At 42.8% G+C, this 12,778-nt stretch overlaps 1 protein-coding gene across 2 annotated transcripts in view; it reads left to right on the top strand.

Moving 5' to 3' along the window:
- The window catches only part of LOC140199223 (succinate--CoA ligase [ADP-forming] subunit beta, mitochondrial-like), a 202,105-nt gene that overhangs the window by 171,952 nt on the left and 17,375 nt on the right, over positions 1-12,778 (top strand). Inside the window, exon 9 of one of the 2 annotated variants that reach the window (XM_072260918.1) lies at positions 10,330-10,450. The exons of the other annotated variant lie outside the window; for it this stretch is intronic. Coding sequence (XP_072117019.1) covers positions 10,330-10,450 — 121 coding nt within the window. The remainder of the gene's footprint in view (positions 1-10,329; positions 10,451-12,778) is intronic. 2 annotated transcript variants of the gene reach the window in all.

Below are 12,778 nucleotides of genomic sequence, written 5' to 3'. Positions count from 1 at the left end.
TTTGAATTTAACAATATTATGGGAGCTCGCTCATATGCACAGGTATAAGTCAAGCATTCTTAAACTGGGGATAGCCTGTAGATCTTTGAAGTTTAATTTCTACTATCCATTGTTACTTTAGCAATATCAAGTTATACCTTGGTAAGAGTTTTGAGGATTTTCTGCTTTTATTTCAGAATTCTGCAGTTTCTACTTTTGTGTGATCTAATTATCTCACTATGCCTGAGAAACATAAAAAGTTATTTCAGCATTGCCACTGTTAGGTAGGCAAATGTAGAAGCCAAAATGGTTGTGAATTGATTACAAAGACTGAGTAATTTATTTGTTTCTAGCTGATAGTAGGTTAAAGTACAACTGCTAAGCAGGGCATTTGAAGATCTGCATGCTTTCAATTCAGCTGCAAACAAGATGAAATCTAGTTTAATGAATCACTTAAATTTTAGTTGGATCTTCAATTCTGGTTTTTTTTGTTTGTTTTTCATAAATATTTTGTTGAATATCTTTAATGTGGCTCTATAGGAAGAGGGATTAACTGGAGAGCTTAGTTAATGGTGAGGATAATTTTTTAAAGAAAACTAAATTAGATAAAGATATGCACAAAATTAAAGGTTTCCAACTGCTTTGGCTAGATTGATATTTTGTTCGTGTGCTGAATGGTTCTATGCAGATTGACAAGGAAATTTTCTGACATTTAGGAGCTGTGTGATGGTACAAACAGTGATCACATTCTCAAGCAGGACTGCGCATGAGGAAGTGTTCCCTGATGTAACACCAATTAATCTGTTTCTATTTTTCTGTAGATTATATCCATTATCGTGAAAATAATTGTTCATTTTGAATGAAGACAACTTTCTGACTGCTTATATTTTGTTTATGTTATAAATCCTGTTCCCTTTCTCCCTTTTATTACTTCTCAGAAGAAACTAGGCCTTCAAGTTGTATTGTTAATGGGCTTCTGTGTTTCTCCTGAATACCAGTCAATCTCAGCTACTACTGTTAATCAGTTCGATACAATGGATACATAGAATTACAAATATTGAAATGATGCATTTATCTTTTCAGTTCCTTTTTGTGTTGAAATGCAATGCTGTTTGTTCTTGTTCTGACAGCTGTGTCAGATAACTATTAAGGAAGGATCCAAGTTCTTCTGCATCTGTTAAAGTACATTTCCATAAGCAGGACTGTACTATTTTTAGGGGCAGTAGGTACATAGAGATGCATTTTTCTTGCATCACTGAGCTGAGCCTGTTAAATTTAATTCTGGTCACAGTTTTGTAAGAATAATGAAGTGCTCCTGTAATTCACATATATATAGAGGACTTTGGGGTTTTCCTTAAGCCTACTCGCCAAGACTTTCTCATGCTCCCTTCTAACTCTCATTCTTCCTCTCTGGCTCATTCTAACTCTCTGGCTACCTTGTAACCCGCTGGAGCCCTGTCTGATCCATTACTTTGTCAACCATGGTTCCTTCACCCTACTATACTTTTCCTGCCTCAGTGGGACAACCCCTATCTAGAGCCCCATAAACTTCTTCCTGACAGTGGTTGGAATTGAAAGCCATTTGTTGGTGCTGTAATACATTACGCTGACTACTACACTACCATGCTGCCTGTGGAGGAAGCCAAAACTTGGGGTTCGAATACATTTCAATATTTATCAGTAAAGCATAGAAGGAATTTAGCTGAAACCTCTTAGGAATGTTGTATTAAAATATTCCTTAGTACTTCTTAGGAATATGATGAGTTGCATGATTGATCCCTAGGCTGCATTTCAGGAAATCTGATGATCTATCTATCCTCCTCCTACCTACATCGAACAGAACAAAGACCGTCATCCTTGACCTCGAGGGGTAGCCATGACAACAACAAAATCCAGTCAGAGGATAAAGAGCAGGGCTCCAGAGGTAAGGACAACAAAGAAATTGTTGCAGGAGGCAGAGGAGTCACTGCAGGATTACTTTGAATTGGTGGACTGACAAGTATGCACCAACAAATCTTCAGAATTTCCCCAACCAGAAACCCTAGATGAACCAAGAGATCCGCAACTGCTGAGGGTCCAATCAGTGGTGTTCAGGTCTGGTGATCAAGAAAAATACAAGAGTTCCAGGTGCAACTTCCAATAAACTGTCTCATGTGTGAACTGGCAATTCCAGACCAAACTTGAATCACAGGAAGATGCTTGATAGCTGCACTGGGCTGAATATTATCACCTCGTACAAAGTGAAACCAAGCGGCATATGTATCAACAGGGTTTTGGCCCAGATTATCTCAATGCCTTTTATGCTCACTTTGACCAACAAAACATGAAGGCACCTTCACAAGCTCCCATAGCACCCCGATAACCCTGTGATTTCAGTCTTTGAGGCCGATATGAGAGCATTCTTCAGGAGAGTGAACCCATGGAAAGCGTCTGGCCCAGATGGGTATCTGGTCAAGTACTGAAGACCTGTGCTATTCAACTGGCTGGAGTGCTCACTAATAGCTTTAACCTCTCGCTTCGGCAACCTAAGGTACTGAACTGCTTCATGCAGTCTTCAGATATAACAGTACCCAAGAAGAAACAAGCAGCTTGTAGGATGGGAGAAGAGGCAGAATGAGCCTCTTGTTGGATTTAGAGTAGGCGAGAGGAGGGAAGCTGGAAGCCAGGAGCAGGTGGGCAGGTGATTTGGCCACCACTGCCGGCCCACCAACTGGAGAGTGTCGTGGTTAAAGGTTGAAACACTCTGTGAAGGTTGGGAACCACCTGATGACATCTGCTCCTGGCTGAAGGCTACGGTTACCTAAAAAGGTATCTGGAGAATGCACCCTAACAGGTGTATGTAACAAGAACAAGTGGTAACTTGCCTCAATGATGATCATTCAGTAGTACTTACATCCACTGTGGTGAAGAGCTTTGAGAGGTTATTGATGAAGCACATCATCTCCTGCCTGTGGAGTGACTTGGTTCCACTCCAGTTTGCCTACCGTCACAACAGGTCAACAGCAGTTGCCACGTCATTGGCTCTTCACTCAACTCTGGGCCATCTGGACAGTGAAGATGCATACATCAGACTACTGATCTGCATTTATCAATATCATCCCTTTGAAACTCATCAATAAGCTCTGAGACCTAGGCCTCAATACTTCCTTGTGCAACTGGTAGACCCATTGTTTCTGCTTGTTCCTGCCCCACTGAGCTTATATCTGCATACTCAGTTTTATCCCCCCCTAATTCAGTCCCTTCCTATCTACATCTATGACACTCCACATGCTCTTGATCTTTTCAATGATTTCAAGTTCCCTGGTCCCGATCATCTTATTTTTACTATGGATGTTCAATCCCTATACACCTCCATCCCCCACCAGGAAGGCCTCAAACCTCTAAGTTTCTTTCTTGATACCAGACCTAACCAATTCCCCTCCATCACCACTCTCCTCTGTCTGGCAGAACTGGTTCTCACTTTTAATAATTTCTCCTTCAACTCCTCCCACTTCCTTCAAACAAAAGGTGTAGCTATGGGCACTCGAGGGGGTCCCAGCTGTGTCAGCTACATGGAACAGTCTGTGTTCCACACCTAGACTGGTATCACTCCCCAACTTTTCCTATGCTACATTAACGACTGAATAGATGTTGCTTCCCACACCCATGCCGAGGTCATCGACTTCATCAACTTTGCCTCTAACTTCACCCTGCCCTCAAATTTACTTGGTCCATTTCGAACACCTCCCTCCCCTTTCTCGATCTCTCTGTCTCTATCTCTGGAAAAATCTTTTCTACTGATCCCTATTATAAACCCACTGACTCTCACAGCTACTTGGACAATACCTCTTCCCACCCTGTTACTTGTAAAAATGCCATCCCCCTTCTCAATTCCTCCATCTCTGCTACATCTGCTCTCAGGATGAGACTTTTCATTCCAGAACTAAGGAGATATCATCCTCCTTCAAAGAAAAGGGCTTCCTTTCGTCCAACATTAACACTGCCCTCAACTGTACTTCTTCCATTTCACGCATGTCTACCTTCACTCCTTGCTCCCACCACCCTACCAGGGATAGGATTTCTCTTGTTCTCATCTACCACCCCACCAGCCTCCATGTCCAGCACATAATTTTCCATAGCTTTCGCCATCTCCAACGGTATTCCACCACCAAGCCCATCTTTCCCTTCTCCCACTTTCTGTTTACCGCAGGGATCACTTCCTACGCAACTCCCTTGTCCATTCGTCTTCACTGATCCCCCTCCTAGCACTTATCCTTGCGAGCAGAACACATGCTACACCTGCCCCTCCACCTCCACTTTCACCTTCATTACAATTCAGGGCCCCTAACAGCCCTTCCATGTGAGGCGACACTTCACCTGTGAGTCTTTTAAGGCCATTTACTGTATCCGGTGTTCCCGGTATGACCACCTGTATATCGGTGAGACCCGCTGTAGATTGGGAGACTGCTTCACCGAGCACCTATGTTCTGTCCTTTAGAAAAAATGGGGTCTCCCAGTGGCCACCCATTTAAATTCCACTTCCTATTCCCATTACAACATGTTAGTCCACGGTCTCCTCTACCGTCGCAATGAGGTCACACTCGGGTTGGAGGAGCAATACATTATATTCCACCTGGGTAGCCTCTAACCTGATGGCATGAACATCGATTTGTCAAACTTCTGGTAATGCCTACCCCCAGCTTCACCATTCCCCATTCCCATTTCCATTTCCTTCTCTCACCCACCGCACCCTGGCCTTTAGCATTATCATGGAAAAGGATAGAATCAGAGAGGACAGGAAAATTTTTAACTGGGGAAGGGCAAATTATGAGGCTATAAGGCTAGAACTTGTGGGTGTGAATTGGGATGATGTTTTTACAGGGAAATGTACTATGGACATGTGGTTGATGTTTAGAGATCTCTTGCAGGATGTTAGGGATAAATTTGTCCCAGTGAGGAAGATAAAGAATGGTAGGGTGAAGGAACCATGGGTGACAAGTGAGGTGGAAAATCTAGTCAGGTGGAAGAAGGCATCATACATGAAGTTTAGGAAGCAAGGATCAGACGGGTCTATTGAGGAATATAGGGAAGCAAGAAAGGATCTTAAAAAAGGGCTCAGAAGAGCAAGAAGGGGGCATGAGAAGGCCTTGGCGAGTAGGGTAAAGGAAAACCCCAAGGCATTCTTCAATTATGTGAAGAACAAAAGGATGACAGGAGTGAAGGTAGGACCGATTAGAGATAAAGGTGGGAAGATGTGCCTGGAGGCTGTGGAAGTGAACGAGATCCTCAATGAATACTTCTCTTTGGTATTCACCAATGAGAGGGAACAGGATGATGGTGAGTACAATATGAGTGAGGTTGATGTTCTGGAGCATGTTGATATTAAGGGCGAGGAGGTGTTGGAGTTGTTAAAATACATTAGGATGGATAAGTCCCCGGGGCCTGACGGAATATTCCCCAGGCTACGCCACGAGGCGAGGGAAGAGATTGCTGAGCCTCTGCCCAGGATCTTTATGTCCTCGTTGTCCACAGGAATGGTACAGGAGGATTGGAGGGAGGCGAATGTTGTTCCCTTGTTCAAAAAAGGTAGTAGGGATAGTCCGGGTAATTACAGACCAGTGAGCCTTATGTCTCTGGTGGGAAAGCTGTTGGAAAAGATTCTTAGAGATAGGATCTCTGGGCATTTAGAGAATCATTGTCTGATCAGGGACAGTCAGCATGGCTTTGTGAAGGGCAGATCGTGTCTAACAAGCCTGATAGAATTCTTTGAGGAGGTGACCAGGCATATAGATGAGGGTAGTGCAGTGGATGTGATCTATATGGATTTTAGTAAGGCATTTGACAAGGTTCCACACATTAGGCTTATTCAGAAAGTGAGAAGGCATGGGATCCAGGGAAGTTTGGCCAGGTGGATTCAGAATTGGCTTGCCTGCAGAAGGCAGAGGATTGTGGTGGAGGGAGTACATTCAGATTGGAGGATTGTGACTAGTGGTGTCCCATAAGGATCTGTTCTGGGACCTCTACTTTTCGTGATTTTTATTAATAACCTGGATGTGGTGGTAGAAGGGTGGGTTGGCAAGTTTACAGGCGACACAAAGGTTGCTGATGTTGTAGATAGTGTAGAGGATGTCGAAGATTGCAGAGAGGCATTGATAGGATGCAGAAGTGGGCTGAGAAGTGGCAGATGGAGTTCAACTCGCAGAAGTGTGAGGTGGTACACTTTGGAAGGACAAACTCCAAGGCTGAGTACAAAGTAAATGGCAGGATACTTGGTAGTGTGGAGAAGCAGAGGGATCTCGGGGTACATGTCCACAGATCCCTGAAAGTTGCCTCACAGGTAGATAGGGTAGTTAAGAAAGCTTATGGGGTGTTAGCTTTCATAAGTCGAGGGATAGAGTTTAAGAGTCGCGATGTAATGATGCAGCTCTATAAAACTCTGGTTAGGCCACACTTGGAGTACTGTGTCCAATTCTGGTCGCCTCACTATAGGAAGGATGTGGAAGCATTGGAAAGGGTATAGAGGAGATTTACCAGGATGCTGCCTGGTTTAGAGAGTATGCATTATGATCAGAGATTAAGGGAGCTCTTTGGAGAGAAGGAGGATGAGAGGAGACATGATAGAGGTGTACAAGATAATGAGAGGAATAGATAGAGTGGATAGCCAGCGCCTCTTCCCCAGGGCACCACTGCTCAATACAAGAGGACATGCCTTTCAGGTAAGGGGTGGGAAGTTCAAGGGGGATATTAGAGGAAGGTTTTTCACTCAGAGAGTGGTTCGTGCGTGGAATGCACTGCCTGAGTCAGTGGTGGAGGCAGATACACTGGTGAAGTTTAAGAGACTACTAGACAGGTATATGAAGGAATTTAAGGTGAGGGAGTTATATGGGAGGCAGGGTTTGAGGGTTGGCACAACATTGTGAGCCAAAGGGCCTGTAATGTGCTGTACTATTCTATGTTCTATGTTTCATCTCCTTACCTGCCCATCACCTTCCTCTGGTTCTCCTCCCCCTTTTCTTTCTTCCATGTCCTTCTGTCCTCTCCTATCAGATTCCCCCTTCTCTAGCCCTGTATCTCTTCCTATCAGCTTCCCAGCATTTTACTTCACTCCTCTCCCCTCCACCCCCCACCCACCCAGTTTCACCTATCACCTTGTGTTACTTCCCCTCACCCCCTTTCTTACTCTGACCCCTCATCTTTCTTTTCTCCAACCTGATGAAGGGTCTGGGCCCGAAATGTCAACTGTACTCTTTTCCATATGTGCTGCCTGTCTTGCTGAGTTCCTTCAGCATTTTGTGTGTGTTGCTTGGATTCTCGATTTTCTCACTTGTAGATCAAAGTCAGCAACATAATCTCATTAACAATCACTGTCAGCAGAGGTGCACCACAAGGTTGTGGGCTTAGTCCCCTGCTCTGCTTGCCTTATACTTATGATTGTGAGGCGAAGAACAGCTCCATTGCCATATTTAAGTTTGCTGATGACACCACTGCATGGGGCAAATCAAAAGCCAACCCAGCATACCGGAGGGAGATAGAGAATTTGGCTGAATGGTGACATGACAACAACCTCTTACTCAATGTCAGTAAAACCACACAGCTGATTACTGAATACAGGTGGAGGAAAGCAGACGTCCATGAACCAGTTCTCATTAGGGGATCAGGGGAGGAGGAGGTCATCAAACGCAAATTCCTCGGCGTTAACATTTCAGAGGACCTGTCCTGCAACTGGCATTTAAGTGCCATTACAAAGAGGGCACAACAGCGCCTCTACTTCCTTAGAAGTTTGTGCAGATTCAGCATGTCATCTATAACTTCGACAAAGTTCTCTAGAGGGTTTGTGGAGAGTATACTGACTGGTTGCATCATGGCCTGGTATGGGAACATCAATGCCCTTGAACAGAAGAACATATAAGAAGTAGTGGATATAGCCCAATTCATCACAGGTAAAGCCCTCCCCATCACTGAGCACATTTACAAGAACCTTTGTCACAGGAAAGCAGCATCCATCATCAAGAACCCTCTCCATCCAGGCCATGCTCTCTTCTCGCTGCTGCCATCAGGAAGAAGGTACTGGAGCCTCAGGACTCATACCACGAGGTTCAGGAGCAGTTATTATCCCTCAATCATCGGGCTCTTGAACCGGGGGGATAACTTCACTCAACCTAGCATTGAATTAATTCTACAACCTATGAACTCACTTTTAAGGACTCTAGAACTCATGTTCTCACTATTATTTATTTATTTATTGTTTCTTTTTTGTATTTGTACAGTTTGTTGTCTTTTATACGTTGGTTTTTCACTGATTCTGTCGTGTTTCTTTGTGTTTACTATGAATGCCTACAAGAAAATGAATCTCAGTGTAGTACATGGTGATGTCTATGTACTTTGATAATGAACTTACTTTGAACTTTGAACTAGAATGTGGAAGTGGCTAATACAAAGAGTGGGCAATGCAATGTTCATATATTTGAAAGGTATGTTTTATGTTTGTGTATGTGAAGGGGAAGCTAGATAAATATATCAAACAACTGTAGGTAGAAAGTTTGGCACAACATCAATGGCCAAAGAGCTTCTATTGTGTTGTAATCTTCCCTGTTCTGACCGAAGAATTTGCTTACAGGAAGTAGTGTTGGTGAATATTCATGTGGAGTGTTAAATCCAGCACAGGAAAAATATTTTCTGTTACTCAAACAGTACTTGCTGAAACACAGCCATGGGAACCATTTTTCTGGCCAGGAGCATGACTGATTATAACACAATGGAGATAATGTTTCTACTTCCTCTGCATGTGGACTGTTCATTAATTTTAGCAGAAATAGAATTTGCCAACAGGTAGCTGATTCACAATGGCAGTGTTTCTCTCAGGTGTGGAAAGGTAAATTTAATACCTCTCAGTTCCTCAAAAAGGATGCAATCTTGGATGATTAATTCCAAGTTCTTATACAGAACAGTTTGTTAGATAAAACTAGGAATGTTTAGTGTTACGTACCTCGTAACTGGGTTGCCAAACCAGCAGAAATGGACCACTTAGTTGGAGTCTGGATTACTGGAACTAAGAAAGTTTTATTAAAGAAATAAGTAACATAGTACTCTAATCGTAAGGATATAAATGCAACAGGTTAGCAATGATAAAACACACATGTACACAGAACTAGGATAATAGGAATCAATCAAGCTCTATCGCAGTCTAGGGGTAAAATGATCAGTCTCAAGTGACGCAGAGTTCAATTCAGCTGAGTACAGTTCGCAGTAATCGCTGTTGTGCCGTTGGAGAGAGAGAGAGTGAATATGCAAATTCTGATTCAAACAGACCTTTGATGTTCCTCGCAGTTAGCTTTTGGGCGAGCCCTTTTAATGTCTTCTGAGGTCACTGACTGTGACCCCTCCATTCCGGATACGACCGTTCTTCCGCGGTGAACCCGGCACCAGGCAAGGGCAGATTCACACACCAGGTTCCCACCGATCGTACCCTTTTCACCCTGTGCGTCTATGGTGGGTCCCGCGACCAGACCTTCCAACTCCCACCAACTTGTGGGGGCACACCGCACTTCCAGGGTCTCGTTATCTCGTGATCTCGTGGTGTCTGTCGTGCCTTAGTGAACCTGTTCCTTTTATCCCCCTGCTGGGGTATCACCTGTCCATCAAACTTCAAACAGTTCAGGTTCAAAGCAACCAGTCTGTCAATACTCAGAACTGTGTCTCTCTTCGTTAATCTCTCTCGTCTCTCATTAACATTTTGAACGCTTCTCCCTTTGTCTCTCTTATCTCTCTCATCAGCATCAATCTTCTGATAACTTGGTTTTTCGTCACGTTAGACATCACGGAATATTAGATTACTTCATTAACAGGGAATTATTAATTGAAAGTACACATGGCTAAAGCACCACCTCCCACTGGTGACCTTAAAAACTTGGCATCTGCCTCTATCAGAGTTGTTGGTCGCTTCCCTCCAACAGATAGTCTGCTTTTCAGGTATCTATGTAACTACTGAAGGGTTTGCAAAAGATGTATACACTAAATGTAGTGAATAATAGTTGCAACTTGCAATTCAGTAAATTGACCCAATCACCTCTCTACTGATGACTTTTCTTGCAGGCTGAGCTAATAGGGATAATTTTAGATTACATTCACATTACAATTTTTGTACTCTTGGACAGCAGACATCCATTTTCCAGACATGATATTCAGCAGGAAAAATGTAATGCTAGATGCAACTTAGAAATATGTTCTCTGTATGTGTTGTTAAAACATGGTGTACAAAAAGGATCATAACCAATGAACAAGGAAGTACAGTACTTTTGATATAACTAGATGCTGAATCACTTTACTTGGGTGATTGCATCGTTACTTTATAATGGTCCCTTCTTTCTCTAGGTAGTCGCTATTCTGGTAAACATATTTGGTGGCATCATGCGCTGTGATATAATTGCTAAAGGTATCATTCTAGCTGTGGAAGACTTGGATTTGAAGATCCCTATAGTTGTGAGATTGCAAGGTGAGCATGATAGTTTCCAATAGCTGAAAGAGGCACTTGACTGTGGAATATCTGCTTCATACTTTTAATTTATTGTCAATAACATTGCTACACAGGTTGACATTTCCATTGGTAAATCAGTAAATTGACATAATTAGAGTTATGAGTTCTATAGTACAGAAACAGACCCTTTGGTTCACAATGTTCATGCCAACCCTTCTTGCCCATCTATCCTGATCCCATTGGCCCACATTAGGACTATATTCATTTATGACTTGTTTCTTTAAGTGCCTGTCTAAATTACTCTGAAACGTACTGATTGTATCTGGCTCTAGCACCTTCTCTGACAGTTAAATGCAAAATATCAACCCTCTATGTAAATAAAAAAACTTACCCTTCTAATCACCTTGAAAACTCATTCCTCTCACTTTAAACTTCTCCTCTCTTGTTTTGACACCACTAATCATGAGGAAGCAAGATACTGATGATTAACCCTCTCTGCATATTATAATTTTATATAAGTCCATTGTGTCACTCCCTCAGTTTCCATTGCAGGGAAGGCAAACCCAGGCTATTTACTTTTCCCCATAACTGAAGTCCTCCAATCCAGGCAACATCCTGGTGAAACTCCTCTGCATGGTGTTGAGCACAATCGCACTTTTCCTATAGTGTTTTGAGCAGAACTGCACACAATACTTAAAGTGCAATCTAACCAACATTTTTGTGAGATTGCAACATAACATCCAACATCTGTATTCTTTGCCTTGTCCTATAAAGACAATCATGCCATTTTCCTTCTTCACTCTGATCATCTGTGTACCCATTTTCAAGGAACTATGGACTTGGACCCCAAGATCTCCCTGTTCATCAACACTCCATAGTGCCTCACTATTACTGTAAATGCCCCCTCTCTATTTAACTTCCAAAATTGCATCACCTTGCACTGTTATTCCTCTGTCAACTTCCCTGGTTTAAAACATAGATAGTACAGGCCTCTTGGCCCACAATGTTGTGCTGAACTAAATTAGTAATCAAATGTCCAACTAAACTAATCCCTTCTGCAGATTTATGTGCCCACATAAGAACCTCTTGAAAAACCTCTAGTATATTTGTCTCCACCACCACTCCAGGCAGTTTACCCATTGTAACCTAGGACAACATTTTTCCCTGTCCACTGCACCACTAATTTTGGTGTTTTCTGCAAATGATAATCATTTTAATCTGAATTATTAATATAAATGACAAACAACAGGACCCAGGACTGATTGGGAGTTCTCCTAATCCAGCATCTTTGAATTTTGCTTCATGAGTCGGAAAGTTGTGACTTCTGACCATTTTGAGATAATGCTGCATTGTTAGAAGCAGTTGAGATATTAAACAAAAGCCCAGTCTATATCTTAATGCTGATGAAAGAGTTCCTATGGTACTCTTGAGGAAGAGTACGCAGGGGCATTAAAACATTGCTCGGTCTAATCCCACCTTCCGATGGCATAGTTCTACAGATTACAGTTCTTCAGCTATACATCCAGATACTGCTTAAATGGGATAGGGGGTTCTACCTTCCACAGCCTTTCAGGAAGCAGCTTCTAGAACCTTGCTGCCCTTGGAGCTGAAATGGTTTCCTTCTTTCTTTTCAATTCATTCTATTACTTTAAACCCATGTCTTTTCTTCTGAATGAGTAGGGGTTTCCTGTTTAGTACATAGAACAGTACAGCACAGGCTCAGTCCCTTTGGTCAAAAATGTTGTGCCAACTAATTTAGCTAATGGCTCCTAAGTAAACTAATCCCTTCTACCTGCACATGGTACAGATCCCTGCATATTCATATGTCTGACTAAGAGCCTCTTAAATGAAACAAAAAATGCTGGTGAACACAGCAGGCCAGGCAGCATCTACAGGAAGAGGCCAAGGGTCTTGGCCCAAAACGTCGACTATACCTCTTCCTATAGATGCTGCCTGGCCTGCTGCATTCACCAGCACTTTTTGTGTGTGTTACTTGAATTTCCAGCATCTGCAGATTTCCTCGTGTTTGAGCCTCTTAAATACGTCTCTTGTATCTGCGTCCACCGCTACCCTGACAGTGCCTTCCATGTACCCACCACTCTCTGTGTAAAGAAAATTGCCCCCATATCTCTTTTGAACTTGCCCACCCCAAACCCCTCAACTTAAATGCATGCTGTCTAGTATTGAACATGTGAACCTAGGAAAAATACTAAGTATCTCATAATTTTATATGCTTCTCTCAGATCTACACTTGGCCTCCATCTCCAGAGAGCACAACTCTCGCATGTCCTGCCTCTGAAAGCACATGCTCTGTAATCCTGGTAAACCTATTTGCACCCTCTCTGA

The sequence above is a fragment of the Mobula birostris genome, chromosome 6 (genome assembly GCF_030028105.1).
Source record: "Mobula birostris isolate sMobBir1 chromosome 6, sMobBir1.hap1, whole genome shotgun sequence".
Classification (NCBI taxonomy): domain Eukaryota; kingdom Metazoa; phylum Chordata; class Chondrichthyes; order Myliobatiformes; family Myliobatidae; genus Mobula; species Mobula birostris.
This window is presented reverse-complemented; position numbering and strand designations above follow the sequence as displayed.